Raw genomic sequence first — 24665 nt, forward strand, 5'->3', positions numbered from 1 at the left:
GGTGGATTAGCCATGGTTAATGCGTGGAGTTACAGGGATAGGGCAAGGGTAGAGGGCTTGGGCTAAGATACTCTGTTGGAGAGTCGGTGCAGACTTGATGGACTAAATGGACTCTTCTGCACTGTATGGATTCTATGATTACCCCAAATTGAGGGCCAGACTTTAGATACCATTAGCTTTCCTTTTCCTCACCAAGTGACAATTTCCCATGTGTGTCAACGGTAAGCATTGTCAGGGTATTAAACCATGAGATTATCATAGCTGAATCTAGAGTTTGCCCTCACTCAACAATGTATCAATAGATGACACTGAATGGCTGCCTGGAGTGGAAACTGCGGCTGATAGTGCCTCAGAATAAGAACCAACTATAACGATCCAGGCTGAAAACGGCTAATTCAGCACCAATTGGGGAATAGCTATGATGCATAGCATTCTGCATAGTTCCAAATTACAAAGCAAACTAAACAATCAATCCATCAGAGGATGCCATAACTGCACTATTTTCACCACAATGAAAAAAGGCGCAACATAGTTGAGGGTGGCACGGTGGCCCAGTGGTTAGCACTGCTGCCTCACAGTGCCAGGGACCCGGGTTCGATTCCCAGCTTGGGTCACTGTCTGTGTGGAGTCTGCACATTCTCCCCATGTCTGAGTGGGTTTCCTTGATGCTCCGCTTTTCCTCCCACAGTCCAAAGATATGCGGGTTAGATGGACTGGCCATGCTAAATTGACCCTTAGTGTCAGGGGGACTAGCTAGGGTAAATGCAGGGGGTTATGGGGATAGGGCCTGGGTGAGATTCTGGTCGGTGCAGACTTGATGGGCCAATGGCCTCCTTCTGCACTGTAGGGATTCTATGAACATCTATGAATAATGTAACCAAACGCTGCTCGCCGAGTGTTCCTTGCTTGAATACCCGATGTCTGGGGTAAAACAAAATATGAAGCTGAGAACCGAAATTCTTACTTCTTCTAGGGTGGTGTCTGAAATTCCATAACTGGAAATGCCAAGGTCAGACAGTCGGTCATCGATCTCATGGAAAAGTTCGACAAAAGCTCCATCCTTTGCAGCCTCATAAGGTAACACATACGTCAGTTCATGGCCAATATCTTCAACCAAGCGAGCCTTGGGGATGTGTTTCAAGATTAGATTAGAAATGGCTGAAACATCTGGAAAATGAAGAATAAAAGAAATAACTTATTGATTAATGAGTTACTCAATGCCACGGAATAATGTCCTGGCCAATACTAATCACACTTTTAAAAATTATTATTATTGATAATCCTTTAAAGGAATGATTTCAGGAGGCCACATCTCTAGGTTAGGATGATTGGCCATGCTAAATTGCCCCTTAGTGTCAGGGTGATTAGCAGGGTAAATATGTGGGGTTACGGGGATAGGGCCTGGGTGGTACAGTGGTTGGTGCAGACTCGATGGGCCAAATGACCTCCTTCTGCACTGTAGGGATTCTATGATTCTAAAGGTGTGGTGTAAGGAGGCATGACCAGAAGGAGTGCCATGAAGCTAGGAGGAGCAGAGATCACGCCCAACTGAGATATCAGGCAGGCAAATTACTGGCCCCACTCCGTGAAAACCATTCCACAACTTTAGCTGCACAGCTGAATGAGAAGGTCTGAGTGACACGGTGGCACTGCTGCCTCACAGCGCCAGGGACCCGGGTTCAATTCCAGCCTCGGGTCAGTGTCTGTGTGGAGTTTGCACCTTCTCCCCATGTCTGTGCGAGTTACCTCCGGATGCTCCAATTTCCTCCCACAGCCCAAAGATGTGCGGGTTAGGTTGATTGGCCGTGTCAATTTGCCCCCTAGCATCAGGGGGATTAGGGGGGTAAATTTGTTGGGTTATGGAGATAGGGCCTGGGTATGATTGTTGTCGGTGCAGGCTCAATGGGCTGATTGGCCTCCTTCTGCACTGTAGGGATTCTACGATTCTATTCCATGTCCCCCTCTCTCCCCACTGAGGAAATGTCTAACCTGCATCAAGTAGATAGAAATTAAGTAGTCCTACAAATACCAAGCAACAGTGCAACAAGCTCTGCATTAGGCTGCTCATGCATGTGAGCTGCTTATTCTAAGCAGGTCTGCTTAAGTGTTTTTAAAATTTATTTATTAGTGCCACAAGTAGGCTTACATTAACACTGCAATGAAGTTACTGTGAAAATCCCCCAGTCGTCACACTCCGGCACCTGTTTGGGTACACTGAGGGAGAATTTAGCATGGCCAATGCACCGAACCTTATTTGTTAGGTTTTGCTTACCTATTGTCGTGGTGTCACTTTCTTGATCGCTGCCAAGTCCAGCATCAGAGCTGCTTTGAGAAACACTGTCGTCCTGTGAAAGAGGCCAACAGAATGGATATCCATCAGTCCAGTGAGACAGCAACAATCCCACATTCACCACTAGATTATCAAAAAGAGATGGAGGCACTGGAGAGAATGCAAAGAGAAAAGATTTGCAAGGACGACGGCAGGAATGCAGGGGTTATACTTATGTAGAGAGGATATGTATCTCTGAGTCTCCAAACTCTTGAAATGAGGAGGCTGAGGTTGACCTGATAATTTTTTTAAATTACGAAAGGCTTTGATAGAGTCGGCACAGGGAGAACTTTTCTACTTGTAGGAGAGAGCAAAGTCATCATTGGTAAGATAGTCACCAAAAATCCAACAGAGAATTCAGACGAATCCTCCTCACCCAAAGAGCAGTCGCCATAGTCCCAGATGATAATAGGCTGCTCTCCCCTTTGAGTGGAGGGAGGGGTGACTGGAGGTGATTTAATCTGAGGATTACCACACCTCAGGTGAGGAGCAAAGTTGAGAAGGCAGGGCCTTCATGAATAGCCTCAGCTGGTACAGGAATCAAACCTGTGCTGTTGGTCCCCTCTACATCACTAACCAGCTGTCCAGCCAACTGAGCTAAACAGAGAGTCACAGAGGTTTACAGCATGGAAATAAGCCCTTCGGCCAACTTGTCCATACTGCCCTTATTTTTAGCCAGTAAATTGGTCCCGATTGCCTGCTTTTGGCCCATATCCCTCTATACCCATCTTTCCCATGTAACTGTCTAAAGTAACTGAGTATCTAGAATATGGAACATGTTACCACAGGGGGTGGCCAAAGTGAACAAGGAGAGGTTAGATAAGCATTTGCGGGAAAAGGAGATAGAAAGTTATATTGATAGGATTAGATGAGGAAAGATGGAAGGAGGCGTGAGTGGTTGGGCTGAATAGCCTGTTTTTGCACCCCATAATCTGATAAAATGCCACATAAGGCATTTACCTTCTTCAAGTATGACATGGTGCTGCTGCTGTTTCTGCAGGAGCTGAGAGATGGTTCCAAATCTTTCTTGACCAGGGTGAGGTAGTAGCCTGTTCCCAATTGGTTCTTTAGGTACAGTGATGATCCACAACAGCACAGCTTGCCATTGGAAATAATGGCAATCCGATCTCCGAGCATATCTGCCTCATCCATATGATGTGTTGAGAGGATAATGGTCCGACCTGGGAAAAAAATGGATTTAGGTCTTTCCCCAACACAACCTAATTTAACATTCATTACTCCCCTGAAATCATCCTGTATCAATCCGCAGGTTGGAATATAATGCCCATAATAAACCGTGGATCATCACTCAGTCAGAATACATTGATTGATTCCAGAGATGAGGGGTTTGTTGTATGAAGAGAGATTGAACAGTTTAGGTCTATACTCTCTGGAATTTAGAATAATGAGGGGAGGTCAAATTGAGGTATACAAGATGATAAAAGGTATGGAGAAAGTAGACGTGGAGCGGATGCTTCCTCTTGTGGGGCATTCTGGGATGAGAGGTCATAGTCTGAGAATAAGGGATAGCAAATTTTAAACAGAGTTGAGGAGAAACTACTTCTCCCAAAGGGTTGCGAATCTGTGGAATTCGCTACCCTAAAGTCCGGTGGATGCTGGGACAGTGGGTAAATTTAAGGAAGAGTCGGACAAATTTTTAATTGGGAATGGGTTGAAGGGTTATGGGGAGAAGGCAGGAAAATGGGGATGAGGAGCACATCAGCCATGATCGAATGGTGGTGCGGACTCGATGGGCCGAATAGCCTGATCGTGCTCCTGTATCTTATGAACTTATGATCACCTGTATGTCTTTCAACAAGGGTGCAATATCCCAACAGGATCATCACACACCATTTACTATGACAGTCACCATAAGCAAATAAATGTTATTTAAATCTGATGGCTAGTATTTATAAGCCAGTCCTTAGTACTTTGCTCACAGATCAAGTATATTAACTGGTTTGTGTCTTCTGCCAAATCCTTTAGGCGTGATTTTACTGGCCATTCACGCCACGCTCCCGCTGCAGCGAGGCTGGAGAACTTGGCGCCCAGTCAAATCTCCCTTCACTGCGGCGGGATGGGAAACTCCCGCCAGTGTGAACAGCTGTAAAATACTGGCCTTTGTTTCAAGTTGTAGTGTGGCTCCTGACTTCTACACCATTTTTTAGCATTTGGAACCTCCTTTACTTAACCCCTCAGCACTGATAAACATGTACTTCAATATTGTGCAAATGTTAAATCGTCCTAACCAAGTTCAATATTGAATTTTCATGAAAGACCGGGGAAACATCCAAAAAATTCAAGTGGGAGGGACTGGATTCATTGTAATTCAGTATTCGGCAACATGCATCAAGAGCTTTAGAAAGATAGAGAGACCTGCATTTATGCAGCATCTATCATGACCTCTGGGCATTGCAAAGTGCTAATGAAGCTTATTTGAAGCCACTGTTACAATGTGGGAGACCACAACCAATTTGTGCACAGCTAGCTCCTATAAACAGCAGTGCCCGGATAATCTGTCTTTTTTTAAAGTGATGCTGATTGAGGGATAAATATTGTCCAGGACACCAGGGAGAATTCCCCTACTCTTCTTTGGAATAGTGACCTGGGTTCCTTCATGGCCAACTGAGAGCGTCTCTGTCTATCATCCAACAGTGCGGCACTCCCCTGGTACTGCACCAGAGGAAGGTAAAGGCAAAATACTGCAGATGCTGGACTGTGAAACAAAAACAGAAAAACGCTGGAAAATCTCAGCAGGTCTGACTGCCTCTGTGGAGAGAGAATAGAGCCAACGTTTCGAGTCTGGATGACCCTTCGTCAGAGCTGGATTCCAGTTACTATAACTGGCTGGTCTACAGCGATTCCCTGTCAGCTTTCAAACAAGACTGATAGGGGTGGCTCGGTGGCACAGTGGTAGGGGCGGCACAGTGATTAGCACTGCTGCCTCACAGCTCCAGGGACCTGGTTCAATTCCTGGCTTGGGTCACTGTCCGTGTGGAATTTACACATTTTCTGCGTGGGTTTGCTCTGGGTGCTCCGGTTTCTTCCCACAATCTAAAGGTGTGCAGGTTAGATTGATTGGCTGTGATAAATTGCCTCTCAGAGTCCCTTAGAATGTGTATGTTAGAGAGATTGGCAGGGTAAATAGGTGGGGTTTCGAGGATAGGGCCTGGATGGATTGTGGTCGGTGCAGACTCGATGGGCCGAATGGCCTCCTGCTGCACTGTCGGAGTTCAATGATTCAAAGATTCATCCCAAAATTCAAGTTCCTTCATCACAACAGATCGTCTATATTCTGCAACAATATTTTAAAGGAGTGTCACGCCAGGCACTGTGTTCTCTCGCTTCAGCCATGCTGTGATCTTACCTTGACGATATTTAAGCAGCAGATCCCATATTCCCCGGCGGGAATAAGGGTCAACTCCAGCAGTTGGTTCATCCAAGATGACAACTTTTGAGCCACCAACAAACGCAAGAGCCACTGAAAGTTTACGCTGCATCCCGCCTTTTAAATAAAACAAAGTTAATCAAACATTAATTTCCACTTAAAGGTTGAGCGAGAGGAATTGGAAGGCAACAGCACTGTCACAAATTCCCAAGGTTTACAAGTTAAGAAAGAGTTGGCAAAATCACCGTTTATTGCCCATCACCATTTGTCCTTCAGTTCAGGTTGGTGAACCTCCTTCTTGAATACAACTTAGAGGTTTGCTAGACCATCTCAAAGGGCAGTTAGGAGTCAGCCCCATTGATGTGGGTTTGGAGTCACGTATAGACCAGAGCAGGGAAGGAGAGCAGGATTCCTTCCCTAAAGGGGAGATGAGATTTTAGTCTGGCAGTTTCATGGTCACTATTGCTAATATGAACTTTTAATTCCAGACTCTGTTAACCAACCAAACTTAAATTCTCCAATTGCCATGACGAGATTTGAACTTGTCTCCAGATTGTAATCCAAGCTTCAGAATTACTGGTACGGTAACATTACCACAATGCTATCACACCCCTGAACTAAATCCACTGAATTCCACCTTCGTGAGAGATCATTGAGTTCAGAACAAAGAACAAACAACAATACAGCACAGGAACAGGCCAATCGGCCTTTCAAGCCTGCACCAATCACGTTTACCTATCTAGACCAACCGTTTATACCCCTCTATTCCCCGTTTGTTTATATGCCTATCAAGATAAGTCTTAAATGTGGCTAACGTGTCTGCTTCAACCACGTCACTTGGCAGTGCATTCCAGGCCCCCACCACCCTCTGTGTAAAAATCTTCCACAGTAACAGTTTTAACAACACCAGGTTAAAGTCCAACAGGTTTATTTGGTAGCAAATACCATTAGCTTTCGGAGCGCTGCTCCTTCGTCTGATGGAGTGGAAATCTGCCCTCAAACAGGGCACAGAGCAGATTTCCACTCCATCTGATGAAGGAGCAGCGCTCCGAAAGCTAATGGTATTTGCTACCAAATAAACCTGTTGGACTTTAACCTGGTGTTGTTAAAACTGTTACTGTGTTTACCCCAGTCCAACGCCGGCATCTCCACATCATAAAAATCTTCCGCCATACATCTCCACTGAACCTTTCTCCCTTACCTGGAACTTGTGCCTCCTTGTAATTGTCATTTCTGTCCTGGGAAAAAGCTTCCAACTGTTCACCCTATCTATACCTCTCATAATGTTATAAATTTATATCAGATCTCCCCTCAGCCTCCATCTTTCCAGGGAGAACAATCCCAGTTTATTCAATCTCTCCTCATAGCTAATACCCTCCATACCAGGCAACATCCTGATAAACATCCTGGAAGAGGGAGGAATTGGTTGCAAGAGAAAATGAAGTATTCAAAACAAAGAAAATATAATCTGTTGTAATGCCCAGAACTGCACAATACTAACCACACTGCACGATTTGGTTCCAAATATAACTGAAGCACTCTGACCACAATGAAAATTAAAAAACAATGCGGAAAGACAGTCTGTCTTGTTTCCACTTTGCAAACTGAACTTTAGTAACCTTAGCGAACGGCACTCACAGTCAGTACAGTGAGTGACTCAGGAAATAATAACTGCGTAGCCACTTGGCAGCAGATCACAAACACTTAAAAATTGATAGCTGGAGTTGAGTCGTTCTGATTTGCGTTTTGAGGCGGAGATTGCACAAGTGAGGCTGCGAACTGGAACTCCCAGCCCAGCTTTGGCTCTTCGCCGTGCCAGTAGGCGGAGTCACCAATTGGTATCTGGTGTAATGTCTTCCCATGACAAGCGCAAGCAGAACAATGCAAATACAAAACTGCTCCCGGGCAATTGAAAAGAAACACAGAGCCGTTTGCATTTTCACCACCGCAAGCCAGTAAGGACAACTAAATGGAGGATTGCTCACAGGGAACCTTTCAAGGATTGCTTCATGCAGCAGTAATGTGCATCAGATAGATAGTAAATAGCACTCCACACACCCTGCCTGACTAACTTCCTTCATTTGAGTGACCACTCAAGTAAACTCTCCATTAACACTTCCAGAAAGCATCTGATAAAATTCCTCACTAAAGGTGACCGATTCAGCTCAACCTTTTGAGAATTAAGAGAATTATACAGAAAATAAGGCACACAGACAGGCCATTCAGCCCAACTGGTCCATGCCAGTGGTTTCTCTTTAATTCATTCCCGGAATATGTGCGCCCCTGGCAAGGCTGACATTTATTGCCCATCTCTATTAGCTCTAGGGGTGGTGGTGATCAACTGCCTTCTTGACAACTGATTAGCCCATTTCCCTGGGCAGTTAAGAATTGATCACATTGCTGTGAATCTGGAGTGATATATAGGCCAGACCGGGTATGCATTGCAGATTCCACCCTCCCCGGAGAGACATTATGAACCAGGTGAGTTTTATGACAATCCGGTAGCTTTGTGGTCGTCATTACCAATACTAACTTTTTATTTAATGGACTGAATTTAAGGTCCCTCCACCCCAGTTGCCATGGCGAGATTTGAACCCATCTCTCTGCTAATTATTCATGTAGACTGCTTGATTACTCATCTACTAATGCAGCTACCATTCTATCAGTTCCCCCATTTCTGCTTCATGTGAAGGGTTGGAAAATCCTGCCAACAGTTTTTTAAGGAACATCTTAAAGCAGGAAGATAGAAGCTCTTTCTCGTACGGCGAGTGAAGGTGATGGTTTCTTTCAAAAAGGAAAGCCAATTAAAGACTTACCCAGTAGAAAGGTCAATGAACCAATTGGATTAGTATTGTTTTGAGTATCTGCACCCAGTACAGAAAGGTGACTCACCCGAAAGTTTGTTGGTTGTTTCTTTGCGTTTGTTGGGCAGTCCCACGTCCAAGACCATCTGCTCCACCTCTGCCTTCACCTCTTTCTTCGACAGTCCCTTTAGCCGCGCGTAAAACCAGACATGTTCCTCGACAGTAAGCCTGAGAAATTCAGAACGGTCTTTAGTTACAAAGGAATCTGACTGACTGAACATTTAATTTTTGACCTCTGTGAATAAATGAGCATGCGGGGGGTGGGGGTGGGGCGGGGGGGGGGGGGGGGCGATAACAGGACTAGACACTGCTAACGAACCAGAGATCACAATCTGAAATTAGTGTAGAGCTTAGCCCTACAAACCCTCATGATGCGTAAGTAACTTTGCTAATTGAGCAACACCAAATAATTAAAGCCACACAAACTCTTCATTTCAGCTGAGGGAAGGTAATGGCAGCCCTGCCCGTGTCACAGTTGCCTACATACAGTGTTTAGCAGAAGCTGTACAGGAATCATAGAATCCCTATAGTGCAGAAGGAGGCCATTCAGCCCACTGAGTCTGCACCGACTCTCCAACGGAGTATCTTATCCAGACTCTATCCCCTTAACCCCATGTATTTATCCCACTGGTATGGTGGTAGCACTGCTGCCTCACAGCACCAGGGACCCGGGTTCAATTCCCGTTTGGGTCACTGTCTGTGCGGAGTTTGCACGTTCTCCCCGTGTCTGCGTGGGTTTCCTCCGAGTGCTCCGGTTTCCTCCCACAGTCCGAAAGTCGTGCTGGTTAGGTGCATTAGCTGTGCTAAATTCTCCCTCAGTGTAACCGAACAGGAGTCGGAGTGTGGCGACTAGGGGATTTTCACAGGAGACTCATTGCAGTGTTAATGTAAGTCTACTTGTGACACTAATAAATAAACTAATACCCCTAACTTGCACATCTTGGGACACTAAGGAATTAAACATAAACATAATCAATCCATCCAACTGAAGGAGGAACTTCTTCACACAAAGGGTTGTGAATCTGTGGAATTCCCTACCCAGTGAAGTAGTTGAGGCTATCTCATTGAATGTTTTTAAGGCAAGGATAGATACATTTTTGAACAGTAAAGGAATTAAGGGTTATGGTGAGTGGGTGGATAAGTGGAGCTGAGTCCACGAAAAGATCAGCCATGATCTTATTGAATGGGGGAGCAGGCTCGAGGGGCCAGATGGCCTACTCCTGCTGCTAGTTCTTAAGTTCTTAACCTGCACATCTTTGGACTGTGGGAGGAAACCGGAGCGCCCGGAGGAAACCCGAGGAGAAAACGAGGACAATGTGCAAACTCCACACAGACAGTGACTCAAACTGGGATTGAACCCAGGTCGCTGGCGCTGTCAGGCAGCAGTACAAACCGCTGTGCCACCGTGCCACCTAAGAAAACAAGATGGCTTCCCACCCTCTTGCTTGAGGTAATCTGCAATTAAAGGTGAGCTGACAGGAGATAACCGAGATAATAAAGAGTCCTTATAATGAAATAATGTCAGAAAATAGGGCACTTCTATATATTCGCCTCTTTATCAGGTTTTCACCTGACAACGTTGGATTGGCCTCTCATTTTCTTCAACCACCTGGGTCCCCAACTCCATATTGAGAACTGTATTCCCATTGTTAGATTTATCACCATTCTGCTCATTTTACCTCAGACGCACTGATGTTAAATTTAAGCCCTGATGGCTCCAGTGCTTGAAGTGAGGAAAGAAGGTGTTTGAGAGAGAGGGCAAACTCTTGAGGGGTATAGCTGGTCAGTGGAGATGATGATGGGTGGATAATTTACAAATGCCTTAATCATCTCTGAGGATCTGAGAGCAATTTTGGACATGTGGGTGGGAGGGAACCATACACCTGACACTTGTGGAGGGCTGGCGTCAACTGGCTTCTCTACCACTCCCACACCCCCACTTTTTGCCTCCAACTCTCCTGAAAGGTCACACCCTTGCTGTGTTACACTATCAGAGGTACCCGCGCCCCCCTCAGTAGTTACCACTTCATTCTGTCAGACATGACAATTTCAGCCAGTTAATCCAATCCAGAGGGAATCACAGACAATCCTAGCCCTGTCTTTATACGTATGAGTCACCAGATTATCGTCAGAAGCAGAAATCGTTAGCCCAAGAATGCAGATGCCAATTGTTACACCCTGTCACCAACCTACTGAGATCAGCACTGGTGGGCAATCAGGTCTGGAAACCTCAGGACCTGCGTGGTTCAGTGCAGGTCCCTTTTGTTTATGGTATTAAAACGTCAACAATATCAGTAAATTATAATGTGCTGTGGTTGTAGTCTTGTGACTTACACGAGTCAAATGTTATTTTCAAACAATGTATGCACATGATGTGTCACTTTTGGGATTTATTGCAAAGCTATCACACAGTACTGCCTCACTCTTGCCACATATTAGTCACCGACTACTTAGTGGCTTCCACCAGCATTATGTTGCAGAGAAATCTCTGGAGCATAGCATTAACGGCGAGTGAGGTTGGGAGGGGGGGTGAGGGTTTCTGAAAATGATCATGACTTTAGATAATATTAGAAGATTAAGGGCGGGATTTTCTGGCCCCGCTTGCCCCGAAACTGGAAAATCCCACCCGAGGTCAACGGACCTTTCCATGGTCCGCCTCTCTCCCGCTCCGATTCCCGTGGTGGGTGGGATGGTAAAATTCGCCCCAAAGAGGGTGAAATGGAAATGCCTCATAAGCTTTCAGGTATGTTCAGTGGGACAAACTACTCCAGAGAGTCTGCACTGACTACAGCACTCATGAGCAATTCTATGATTGAAAAAAACGGCCCAGGATTCACTGACGGAACTTCCCAATTGGCACTTACATATCAAAAAGGACATTGTGTTGCGGACACACCCCCAGGCTTTGCCGGATGGAATCCAAGTCAGAACAGATATCTTTTCCCAGAATGTAGGCGGTTCCGGAGGTTGGCGGGAACAGTCCTGTCAAGATTGACCTGTTTAAAAAAAAGGTTAACAAATTGTGTAAAACTGCAGCTTGGCATAAAGGAGTCACTTTTCCCAAAATCTCCGATAGCACAGTACTGCTGTCTCACAGCGCCAGGGACCCGGGTTCGATTCCGGCTTTGGGAGACTGTGTGGAGTTGGGACGTTTCCCCCCGTCTCTGCGTGGGTTTCCTCCCAAAGATGTGCGGGTCAGGTTGATTGGCCATGCTAAATTGCCCCTTAGTGTCAGGGGGATTAGTGGAGTAAATCACCGGAATTCTACCACCCCGCCTGCCATGGAATCAGAGCGGGCGAGGGGCGGACAACGAAATGTCCGTTGATCTCGGGTGGGAAGTAAAATCCCATCTAATATGTGGGGTTACAGGGCCTGGTGGGATTGTTGTCGGTGCAGGCTCGATGGGCCAAATGGTCTCCTTCTGCACTGTAGGGATTCTATGATTCTTTTATGATATTCTTGTTTTGTTTGCACTCAGAGATTTGTCACAAACGTTTAACAACGATGAAGAAGCGGCTGGATTTTAAGGGGCACTGCCCACCTCACCCACCCCAAGAAAAGTCAGTTGGGATTTACCCAATGTGAAAGCCAGCTGCTCCACAGCCATTTAAACTTGGTGGGGAGTTAACCGACTGAGTGCAAGACATCTGCACCACCTCCTACCCCATCTGAGGAGGAAGTCCTGCCTTACTAAACTGCCGGCTAATCCAATTGGCCGGCAGCTCTGTTGTCCCAGCAACACCAGATTTGAGAGGTGGCCACAATAGGGTCAGCAGGTGGACCCTGAAGAGAAAGAGGAGATAAAGAACTCAGCGCAGAGAGTTGAGAGGCCAGGTTTCAAAAGAGTTGGGGGAAGGTTAAAGGGGAGGGGGGAGTGAGGTATGACCTTGGTTGGGAAGGTTGCCTCCAATGGGTACAAGGGGCCCATAAGGCAGGCCCCTTGCCCAACAGCAACTTGCCCAGTTAAAACATCCAGGATATCCGATTGGCGCGGACCTCCCTCTGCTATGGGTACAATAGTGATGGGGATGGGATGAGGTGCTTAAGTGGTCAACAATTGGCCAATTGAGGGCCTCAATAGGGCCAAGTAGGGGGGTGGAAAGGGGATGGGGGAATGTGGTGGGACCCCTGGTGCTTCCACCATCCCCATAAAATGTAAGAGTGGTGGGGGTGGCCACGCAGGCAGCAGAAAGGCCAAACACTGCATTTTACAAGCCCATCCACCTTCAAACACATTGGCAGGGGAACATAAAATCCAGCCTCAAGCTCTAAAGGAACAAGAATTGGGAGTGACATATAACAGATTGCCGACTTGCCATCCCTCAAAGCACTCAATCAAGATCCACACCTCTCAAGAGATTTTTGTGACATATTCTGGTGCCGCACATAAATGCAAACTTTGACTATACGGAAGCCAGTAATTGCCTGGATCTAGCATCGCACATCAAGCAACTGGGCAGCTTTCATTTCTTGCACAGTCTCCTTACATAGTGGTGGTCTTGCCAGCTCCATTATGTCCCAGGAACGAGGTGATCTGTCCTTCGTAAAAGCTCAGGCTGAGCCCGTCGACTGCCAGCTTCTTGCCGTTGCGGTAAATCTTGACCAGGTTTTGAATGGAAACGCCAAGTTTCAGGTGACTCGGTTCCTCTTCCACGCAATCTGAAAGAGAGGGGAAAAAAGGGAAGTTTCGGATCATGTGGAGGCCTCGAGATTGCCCTGAAAATGTTCCAACCCAATACCTACTGAACAAATAGCGAAATGCTGGGGTTACTGGAATAAAAGGAGAATGTGCCAGAAGTACTCGGCATGTCAGGCATTTTCTGTGGTGAGAAAAACAGAGGCAGGGATTTTCCGGCCCTTTCTGCTGGTGGGGTCTTCCAGTCTCGCTCAAGATGCCCTCCTCCCCACTCTGCAGGCGAGCAACGAAAATGGCCATCGGCTCCGGTGGATCTGTAAGATCCTATCGGCGGCCAATGGCCATCTGCTCGCCACGGGGGTGGGTGGCAAGAGTTCTCATGAAAAGACACTGATTTTAGCCCCTGCAAGGCTGAACTCAGAGGCAGGTGGATGGCTGAAAATCCAGTTGAAATTTTCCACTTTCCCCACACAGCCAGTCTGGGAGTAAGAAGCCAGTGACAGGCTCGGAGGCTGTGACAGGCCTGGTGGCCTGCCCTCCCTGCCTGGATGCAAGAGCAGCCAGAGACTACCCTTCCGAGAGGGCCGTACCCAATCCCCCACTTCCCCAACCCAACCGCTCACCTCACCCAACACTGGATCCATTTTTTAATTAAAAGATTTCAGCACCTGAGAATTGTTTCCTGACACGTTCTTGGGCATATCGTTACTTTAATCAAGAACTGATATAAATACTTGAGGTGAAATTTGTGCCGGAATTTTACCGCCATGCCTTGTCCGAGCGAGGTTGTAAAATACCGGTCATGGAAACACGATTTAAAATAAACGTTTGGCGGCAGCTAAAAATCTATGTGATCTCGCAGACACATCACTCATTACAAAGAATATTCTTCAACACTTACTCTGTGAATTTGCATTCTTTGCCAATGCAGGGTGCCTGATGTTCTGAACCACGTCTCCACACCAGTAGGATTTGGTGAAAGGAAAATACCATGGTTTGGGAATGCCATATTGACCTGGATAACAAGAGAATTACAAAAATGTGAAGTCTGCTGCATCTCTGAAAATCTAACTTCCTTGTTTCATATGGTTTGGTTAGGTGGATTGGCCATGCTAAATTGCCCTTTAGTGTCGGGGAACTAGCTCGGGTAAATGCATGAGGTTATGGGGATAGGGCCTGGGTGGGATTGTGGTCAGTGCAGACTTGATGGGCCGGACGACCTCTTTCTGCACTGTAAGATTCAATGATATTACACGCTGGTTAAATTTGGAATCGGATTCTCAACTGACTCGCTTCCCAAATCAGTCCACGCTGAATACATGAATACCTACACTACGGGCAGAAGTTCACCGGCACATCTGTCCGAGGTTTGTACGATCTCACTCAGAGCCAATGGAGAATGCCGTTCTCCGAGCCTCGCCCGCCCCCGTAATTGGGGCGGGCGTGCCGGTAAAATTCCAGCCTATATGTGGCCATCATGAAGCAGAACTTTCCAGAAATCCCAATACACAGTCAAGGTTTCATTCGGAATTCACAGCATGTTAGCAAGTGACAACGGGAACAATCTTGGTGTTAAATGATGAGGAAATGAAAACTGGGAGCAATGTTCAACTTGAATCCATTGCACCCAAGTCAAATCGCCCCCAATGCCTCCAGTGAGACCAAATAACTTAATAAATAAGTCAGTCTGGGGCAGGAACACTGCATCAGCTCCAGTATAACAGCTGGATGTGTGTCACAAAAATGCTCCATCTACTTGAATCTGGGTTTTCCACAGCCCTCCTCCCCAACTGAAAAGTTCATGGATTGAAAACTTGGAGCTGATCTAGTCGGCCACACATCCTGTGAAACCAGAGAAGGTCTCTGTGTACACATGAAACATTGCTGTGTTGTACCTCTGCAAGTTCGGCCAGGGCCATTAAGGCAGTGTGGCTAGACACACATTCTCTCTCTTCCACACTGGATAGAGAAAAACTACATTCCTCTTTTGGGGGAGCTCAGAACAAGGGGACGTAAGAGTAACGCGAGAGCCAAGCCATTCAGGGATGGTGTCAGGAAGCACTTCTTCACAATGGGAATCTCGAACAAGGTTAGTGAGGATTACGGAATGAAGGTGGGGTCAGGATACGGATCAGCCCGAATCTAATTGAATAGTGGAGAGAGGCCCAAGAGGCTGAATGGCTTATCCCTGCTCCTATTTTCCCTTCGAAGGCAAGACTACATTGGAATTGGGCAGCAATTCACCTCATAGTGAACTATTCAACCTGATGAGTAATGCCTCTGATCTAGCTGCCTTGCTATTCCACCCAATTGTAAAGAGATCAATGGTTGTCTTCAACTCTCAAAGTAGGCACCACGTAACCTCATTTTTAATTCGCTCACATTGTGTAGGTGTTGCTGGGAGGACCAGAATTTATTGCCCCTTGAGTAGGTGATGTGAGCTGCCTTCTTATATACCACTGAGTGGCTTGCTGGCCATTTCAGAGGGCGGATAGGGGTTACATAGTGGCCAGATTTTCTTCCCTAAAGGGCCATTAGTGAACCTGGTGGGGTTTTACTGTGACAATCCAGTTGTTTCACGATCACCATTACTGATACTAGGGGGGGGAATTTTCCCATCTTGTCCGCCACGGGAATCGTAGTGGGCGGGGGGTGGACCATGCAAAGGTCCGTTGACCTCGGTCGGGATTTTCCCAACTTGGGGCGAGCACGGCCGGAAAATCCCACCCTAGCTTTTTGTTTCCAATGTAGTTAAGTAATTGAATTTAAATTCCCCAGCTATCCCGGCAGGATTTGAATATAATATAGATTATTAGCCCAGATCTCTAGATTATGAGTCCAGTTACATTATCACTTTGCCACCATATCCCAAACCTGTGGACAGCCTTGAATATTCTTAAAGTGAGAGGATAACTCTTGAGCAAAATGCTGATGATTGGATAATTTCCCTCTTCAATCGTGCCTGGAGACCAACATTCTTCAAGTGACTGGAATTGATTTTATACCCAGAATTAGCATTATGAGCAACTATCCTTCGCCCGCTGTATTTTGCTGAAAAATAGTCATGCTTTTCGCAGGTGACATGAGCCTTGTCAGTCGTGAATCGATTTAAATAAACTATTTTAACATTGGCTGTTCGCTGTCAAATCAACTCTGTTTGTTGTAAATCCTTCCCATCTTCAATTCACTGAGTGGCGTCATTAATCTACAATTTTACAGTGTACAATAATCTGGGAACATGTAAACTTTCTTTATGGGGGAGAAAGTTCAAAGGAGATGTGAGGGGCAAATCTTTTAGAGAGATAGAGAGTGGGAGGTTTGTAATGCGCTGCCAAGAGTGGTATTTTTTTTAGTTTCAAGATTTAAAGTTTATTTATTAGTGTCACCAGTAGGCTTACATTAACACTGCAATGAAGTTACTATGAAAATCCCCTAGTCGCCACTCTCGGGTACCTGTTCGGGTACACTGAGGGAGAATTTAGCATGGCCAATCCACCTAATCAGCACGTCTTTCAGACTGCAGGAGGAAACCGGAGCACCCGGCGAAAAGCCAAGCAGACACGGTGTGCACAGTGACCCAAGCCGGGAATCGAACCTGGGTCCTTGGTGCTGTGAGGCAGCAGTGCTAACCCACTGTGCCACCGTGCCAAAGAGGGAGGTGCAGGCAGATACAATAGGGGCATTTCAGAGGCTTTTAGATAAGCACATGAGAATGCAAGGAATGGAGGGATATGGACCAAGGGCAGGCAGAAGGGATTAGTTTAATTTAGCATTATGTTCGGCACAACATCATGGGCTGAAGGGCCTGTTCCTGTGCTGTACTGTCCTACAACCAAAAGAGAAAATGCTGGAAAATCTCAGCAGGTCTGGCAGCATCTGTAAGGAGAGAAAAGGGCTGACGTTTCGAGTCCAGATGACCCTTTGAAAAGCTTTGACAAAAGGTCAACTGGACTTGAAACGTCAGCTCTTTTCTCTCCTTACAGATGCTGCCAGACCTGCTGAGATTTTCCAGCATTTTCTCTTTTGGTTTCAGATTACAGCATCCGCAGTAATTTGCTTTTTATCCTGTACTGTCCTAAGTTCTATAACTCAATAATTGTAAGGGAGCAAAAAAAAATTGGAGGGAAGAAAGTATTCCACACAACGATACTAACAGATCCATTCACCTCACTTCACCAGTGGGATGATGAGGTTGTTGACTTTGGAATGATTATCTGTACCTGGGAAAACTGCCTCGATGTACCAGGTGAGGACTCCGTAGAGGAACGTGTCGATTATCATGAGGATGATGGAGGTGGTGATGTTATACTCATCGCCTTTCGAGGGACTCGAGAAGAGGTTGTGCCACTGGACTCCAATTCCCTGCTCCTCAAACTGGGCAAAGTAGTCGAAGCCAAAACCAAATGCGACTGGGGAAAGCAGACTCTGCAAAAGCAAGAAGACGTTGGAACTGGGAGAGGCAACTAGTGTAAGTCAACAATTGTTATCAGTGCTCGTGGTTGTAGTAATTATTTTTACCTCACGGCAAGAATCCTTTGTAAATAGGAACTGCAACGAATCTGAAGCACAACTACAATCGTCAGGAAGAACCTCAATAAACACTCTGAACGTCATTCAAGCCCACTCCAAGAGACTTGAGTTTGAGACTGGCACTGCAGTGCAGTAGCATGGGAGTGCTGCATTGTCAGAGGTGCCATGTTGAGAGCTTGAATTGAGGACCTGTTTGACCTCACAGGCGGACATTCCACTGCCAAAACTTATCCTTCAGCCAAATAAGAAACAGATTATCTAGTCACTGTCTCTTGGCTTTTTCTGGGAGCTTGTCATGTGCAAATTGGTTGATGCGTTACCCACATGACAGAATTAATAGCACTTCAAAATGTACTTAATTGGACGTAAAGCAGTGAGGAACTGTGAAGCACTGAGGTTGTGAAGATGTGACATATATTCAAGTCTTTTTCTTTAGTTTAGTGACAAGCGTGAATCTTTATACTTTGCTTTGAATACAATGGGCAAGATTTGAGCAAGTTTTAAAAATGTTTCCCCACAACACAGAATTTGGTCGTTACACAGTCAGATACCGATTGATCTACTTACAGCAACGATTTTGACCGGATAGGTTATATACTCCTGCCAGGCCATGCAGAGCACGTAAGGGAGGTACAGGGTGAAGTAGATGATCCCTCCACAGGCCGCTGCCAGGTTGGCTTTGGAGAACATGGTGCTGATCAAAAAGCATTGTAAGATGGTCACCACCCCAAAAACAGCGAGGAACGTGAAGATGGCAACGGGGTTACTGTAAGGCAGGATGTTCCCTTCCTGAAAGAGTGAGGGAGAGGAATCATCGTTAAAATTCAATAATGCTTCAAACCTAACTTTGAGGAGCATTAAATCAACAAAACCTAAATGAGAACTGTTCAAAAACTGGTTGTGGTGAAACTAAACTTCGTATTGCATTGCTGAGGTAAGATCTGAATCTAAACTGCATCACCTGATACATGCTGGGCTCCAACCACAGAGCAAAATGATTGCAGGTTTAAAGGACCCATGTAAAAACTTAGAAAATAGGAGGGGAAGGAGGCCATTTGGCCCTTTGAGCCTGCCACCCCCATTCATTAGGATCATGGCTAATCATCCAAACCAATAGCCTGATCCCGCCTTCCCCTCAAAGCCTTTGATCCCCTTCGTCTCAAGTGCTATATCCAACTCCTTCTTGATAACATATAATGTTTTGGCCTCAATTACATTCTATGGAAGCAAATTCCACATGCTGAAATATTGGGTGGCATGGTGAGCATGGTGGTTAGCAATGCTGCCTTACGTCGCCAGGTACCTGGGTTCGATTCGAGCCTCAGGTCACTGTCCGTGTAGAGTTTGCACATTCTCCCCATGTCTGCATGGGTTTCCTCCGGGTGCTCCGGTTTTCTCCCACAGTCCAAAGATGTGTGGGTTAGGCTGATTGGCCATGCTAAATTGACCCTTAGTGTCAGGGGATTAGCAGGGTAAATATGTGGGGTTACGGGAATAGGGCCTGGGTGGGATTGTGGTCAGTGCAGACATGATGGGCTGAATGGCCTCCTTCTGCACTGTAGGGATTCTATGATTCTCTCTGGGTGAAGAAATTTCTCCTCATCTGTGTTCTAAACCATCTACCCTGTGTCTTCAGACTGTGACCCATGGTTCTGGACACCCCCACCATCAGGAACATCCTTCTTGCATCTACCCTGCCCTGTCCTGTTAGAATTTTATAGGTTTCTATGAGATCCCTCCCTCATTCTTCTGAACTCCAAAGAATACAATTCTAACTGACTCAATACATATAGATACAATTTCAAGTTATAATGCAATGTGAACTTAGCTGGCAGAGGTATGAGACACTGACCCAAACACGAGCTGGAACCGCTTTGCATACTAATCAAGGTTAAAGGTATCAATCGGGTCTTGGTAGCCTCTCTTATTGTAGCACTCTTGCCTCCGAGTCAGAAGGTGGGTAATTGTCCCCATCAAGCTGACATTCTCAGTGAAGTACTGAGGGAGTTCCACATTGCCATCGGTGCCGGTTTTCATGAGAGATTTTAAACTGAGGTCCTTCTTGGGTCGATGGAAAAGCTCTCCACGAACGATTCCAGAGAAGTGTAGAGGACTTCTTAAATGTGTCCAGGCCAATATTTCTCTTTCAAACACAGATGATCTGGCCATTATCACCATTTCTGTCTGTGGGATCTTACTGTGTGCTAATTTATAACCTCAGAAGTATTTCAATTGGCCGTAAAACAATTTAGTACATCCAGAGGTTGTGAATATTTTGACGACAGGGCAGTTAAAAGTTGTGGGCAGGACAGTCAGGAAAGTGGAGTTAAGGCCGCAACAGATCAGCCATGATCTTGGTAAATGGCAGAGCAGGCTTGATGGGCAGAATGGCCTACTCCTGCTCTGAATTCATATGATCTTGTGTTTTTAATTTCCAGAGCCATTGAGGTTTACAGCATAGAAACAGGCACTTTGGCCCAACTTGTCCATGCCGCCCTTTTTATCTAACCACTAAGCTAGTCCCAATTACCCGCGTTTGGCCCATATCCCTCTATACCCATCTTACCCATGTAACTGTCTAAATGCTTTTTAAAAGACAAAAGATTTTTTTCAATTACTTTGTACCCTTCCCGCAAAATCACTGAAGAAACCTTGCCGCAGATTTCGTTTGGAGAAAGGGAAATTCCAGGGAATTCTCCCACTCCATCAACGATCTCTTCAGCAGCCCCGAAAACGAAAAGTCTTCAGCATGGGTGAATGTGGATCCAGCTAAGCTACTGAGAAACATCGGGGACATTCAGCCCCACACTCACTTCCAACCACTTTCAAACGTCTACCAACACAAGCGGAATTCCAGGAACTTCTGCATGGGAAAAGGAAGGCTGAAGGCAACACAGAGCCAACTTTATTTGGTTAACAATAGAATCACTTACCTTCAGAATGACCACCAGCAGGGCTGCACTGATGAGAAGAGGAATTAAGCTGCTGATGAACCAGCTGAGCCACAAGGTGCCGCTACTCAACCCCATAATTCTCATGGTCTCCTTGAGCCGTGCTTCCTTCTCATAGACTATCCCTTTAATGATCACAGCGACAGAGTATATCCAGGCCAGGGTGGTGAAGAGAGGCAGTGACTGACTCAAGACGCGAAGGAACCTAAGGTCAAACGGCAGAAGGAGGACATTTCTGAGGTTTTATCCTTTGAACTCTTCAGACATGGACACAAGCGAGTGCATTTAAACAAAGACTTTAATGTGATCTCCTCGATCAGATGAAAGCAAAGAACATTTCAAACGTTTGGTATGAGAGTCAGATGCAGGGATTTGGAAACATTTGAGGTTAATACTTGGGCACCTGGTTATTGTGAGGTATTTATTGTTGCCTCCAACACAGAATGGGAGTAAAGGCAGCACGGTGGCATGGTAGTTAGCACTGCTGCCTCACAGCGTCAGGGACCTGGGTTCAATTCCGATTTTGGGTCACTGTCTGTGTGGAGTTTGCACATTCTCCCGGTGTCTGCATGGGTTTCCTCCGGGTGTTCCGGTTTCCTCCCACAGTCCAAAGATGTGCAGGTTAGGTGGATTGGCCATGTTAAATTGCCCCTTAGTGTCCAAAGATATGTAGGTTAGCTGGATTGGCCATGATAAATTGACCCTAGTGCCAGGGGGATTAGCAGGGAAAATATGTGGGGCTACCTGGATAGGACCTGGGTGGGATTGTGGTCAGTGCGGACTCGATGGGCCAATTGGCCTCGTTCTGCACTGATTTTAAGAACACTGCATATTTCTTCCTTAAGTTTCTCAAGAACAAAAGTGATGAGGTTTAATTTACATAGCACCTTTTACATAGCAGAGTGTCCCAAGGCACCCCAGAGGAGAGTAATCAAACAAAATCTGATACCAGACATGTAAGAAAATATTAGGGCAGTTGACCAAAAGCTTGGTCAAAGTGACAGGTTTTAACGAATGCTTTAAAGGATGAAAAAGAGGGATAGAAAGATTTAAAGAGGGAGTCCCTGGAGTCTCAGCAGCTGAAGGTACAGCCTTTCCTGCTGGACAGATGGAAATTCAGGATACTTAAGTAGCCAAGAATGGTAGGATTGCAGACTCTTGATGAGGGAAGGGTGTTGGAGGAAGCTGCAGAGATGAAGGGGATGAAGCCAGGGAAGGAATTGAGATAGGGATGAGGATATTATAAAGGAAGGCATTGCTTAAGCCGAGGCCAGTGAGGACAGGGCTGGGAGGAAGAGGGGTTTGATGTGTGTTAGATAGAATAGATAGAACCCCTACAGTGCAGAAGGAGACCATTCGGCCCATTGTGTCTGCACTACCAACAATCCCACCTAGGCCCTATCCCCCTAACCCCATATATTTACCCCTCCAACCTACGCAACCTGGGACATTAAGGGGCAATTTAACCTGGCCAATGCACCTAACCCGCACTTCTTTGGACTGTGGGAGGAAACCGAAGCTCCCAGAGGAAACCCATGCAGACATGAGGAGAACGTGCAGACTCCGCACAGACAGAGACCCAAACCAGGAATCGAACCCGGGTCCCTGGCGCTGTGAGGTAGCAGCGCTAACCACTGTGCCACCGTGCCGCCCAGTTAAGACACGGAAGTACAGGCGATCTGAAGCTGTGCGGGTTGTCCACCAGCTCCTTCAGGCCTGCCGTGCGAGATTCAAAAGGAAGGGAACTAAATCCTCTGTTGGAAGTCAAGAAGTTGATTCTTTTAACTTACAAATCATCCACGTAGCAGGGGTAAGGCATCTGCTGAATATACACGCCAGTTTTCTTATTGCTCCCTGTCACGGTGCGGATAATTGCGTGCTCTATTATATCCTGGAGGTAAGAGAAACCACCCCAAATGTACCGGAGATCTTCAAATGGGTCGGCACGAGGACCAGGATCCCAGTAGCTGTATGAAAAGCACAGGAAAAAAGTAAAGTTTATTTATTAGTGTCACAAGTAAGGCTTACATTAACACTGCAATGAAGTTAATGTGAAATTCCCCCAGTCGCCACACTCCGGTGCCTGTTTGGGTCAATGCACCTAACCAGCACATCTTTCAGACTATGGGAGAAGGAAACCTTCGCAGACACGGGGAGAACGTGCAAACTCCACACAGACAGTGACCCAAGCCAGGAATTGAACCCAGGTCCCTGGCGCTGTGAAGCAGCAGTGCTAACCACTGTGCCACCGTGCCGCCCAAATAAGCATCACTCTCAGCTGCAGTAGCTTTGATGAAGCAGTGAGCAAAGTCCTCAACACGTTTCCCTCCATATGTAAAGGCTTTTAAAGTGATGCCGCTCTGATTGCCTTACCCATCCATGATCTTGTTTGTCCTCTCCACATTGTCTATATCCATCCGAATCTTGTACTTGACGTGCTCTGATGGCTTTGTACTCTTCGAGTCAGATCCTAGGAAGACAATTCCAGCCCAGAATTTCCTTTCATCCAGCAGTTCCATGGACTTGTTTATTAGCTTCTCCTCCGTGGATACGGCCTCCAATTTGTCCCACTTTATGCACTGGGAACGGAGAGAGAAGTTACAGTTAACATCCGGTCAAGCACCGTCACCAAGCTTATCCAGCTCACCATAGAGTCATCACAGCAAAGAAATAAGCCACTGAGTCGGCACAGTGGCAGAGTGGCTAGCACTGCTGCCTCACAGCGCCTAGGACCTGGGTTCAATTCTGGCTTGGTCACTGTCTGTGTGGAGATTGCATGTTGTCTGTGTGGGTTTCTTCCGGGTGCTCCGGTTTCCTCCCACAGTCCAAAGATGTGCAGGTTAGGTGGATTGGCCATGCTAATTTGACCCTTAGTGTCAGGGGGTTTAGCAGGGTAAATGTTTGGGGTTATCGGGGATAGGGCCTGGGTGGGATTGTGGTCGGTGCAGACTCAATGGGCTGAATGGCCTCCTTCTGCACTATAAGATTCTATGCATATCTAGAATTTCCCTGTTGGATTGATTAGTGATTATTTTATAAATATGGTACTCGGTTGTGGTTTTACCCAGAAGGATCTACCCTCTCAAACCCTTTCATTATCTTAAAGAACTCTATTAGGTCTTGAGTCAGCCCTTTGCTGTTCCAGAGAAAAGAAAGCTAGCCTGTTCAGTTTTTCCTAATGGGGAAAGCCTTTCTGTTCTGGTGCCATTCTTAAAGGTCCTGCAATGGCTGGGAGCCGAACGCCAGTCTTCTGTGTGGCAGGTAGAAACTCTACCCCCAAGCAACCAACACAAACCTACCGATGGAGGCTGCAAGACAAATTTTTATCAGATGGGGCAAATTGGTTGGAATGACCATGCTAAAGACAGTTAAGACTGACCTCCATAGCGAGTGATATTTTGTGAATTGCCTGTTCGGTCACATTGTAAGCCTCCCTCCAGGTGTTCGTTGACCTGTTTGGGTGATGGGCCTCCTCTGGGTATTTAGCGAGGAAATTGGAGAGGTCAGCGGCCGTCCAAGAGGTTCCAGCTAACTTCGAGTCAACGTACTTGGCAGTGACGTGCTTCTTCAATAGACTCTGCGGAGATTAGAAGTGAAAGCAAAACATTTGATGTCAATACAGTATTTAATGGTGGTGAGGCCTGTCTGTGCTGCCTCCCAGTGGCAAGATCAGGTCTGGAGTCAATTAAAATGAGAGAAGAACATAGCTGAACGTAGATACGTCAGAGGCAAATTTCTTTTCCATCTCTGATAATCCCCCTTATCTCTTCCCTCCCAAATGCGGCAGCCATTGTGCCTCCTGGAAAGAGCAACTTATTCATCACACTCTCTTTCTGGAACTGTTTCCTTTTTATTTATTTATCCAATGTATTTTTGAAAGTTACGATTGAATCTGCTCCCACTATCCTTTCAGGCAGTGGACTCCTGATCCTGACAATTTTTAAAGTTTATTTATTAGTGTCACAA

General features: G+C 46.2%; 1 protein-coding gene across 1 annotated transcript in view; it reads right to left on the reverse strand.

The window, feature by feature from the left end:
• Positions 1 to 24665, reverse strand: part of LOC144494770 (phospholipid-transporting ATPase ABCA1-like) — a 159262-nt gene that overhangs the window by 43083 nt on the left and 91514 nt on the right. The window contains exons 12-25 of the mRNA XM_078214083.1: positions 24079 to 24276; positions 23073 to 23278; positions 22490 to 22666; positions 20682 to 20904; positions 18316 to 18537; positions 17439 to 17643; positions 14120 to 14233; positions 13070 to 13241; positions 11446 to 11577; positions 8610 to 8749; positions 5697 to 5834; positions 3290 to 3510; positions 2273 to 2345; positions 965 to 1167 (exon numbers count right to left, since the gene is read on the reverse strand). Coding sequence (XP_078070209.1) covers positions 965 to 1167; positions 2273 to 2345; positions 3290 to 3510; positions 5697 to 5834; positions 8610 to 8749; positions 11446 to 11577; positions 13070 to 13241; positions 14120 to 14233; positions 17439 to 17643; positions 18316 to 18537; positions 20682 to 20904; positions 22490 to 22666; positions 23073 to 23278; positions 24079 to 24276 — 2424 coding nt within the window. The remainder of the gene's footprint in view (positions 1 to 964; positions 1168 to 2272; positions 2346 to 3289; positions 3511 to 5696; positions 5835 to 8609; positions 8750 to 11445; positions 11578 to 13069; positions 13242 to 14119; positions 14234 to 17438; positions 17644 to 18315; positions 18538 to 20681; positions 20905 to 22489; positions 22667 to 23072; positions 23279 to 24078; positions 24277 to 24665) is intronic.

This window comes from Mustelus asterias, chromosome 6 (genome assembly GCF_964213995.1).
Source record: "Mustelus asterias chromosome 6, sMusAst1.hap1.1, whole genome shotgun sequence".
NCBI lineage: Eukaryota > Metazoa > Chordata > Chondrichthyes > Carcharhiniformes > Triakidae > Mustelus > Mustelus asterias.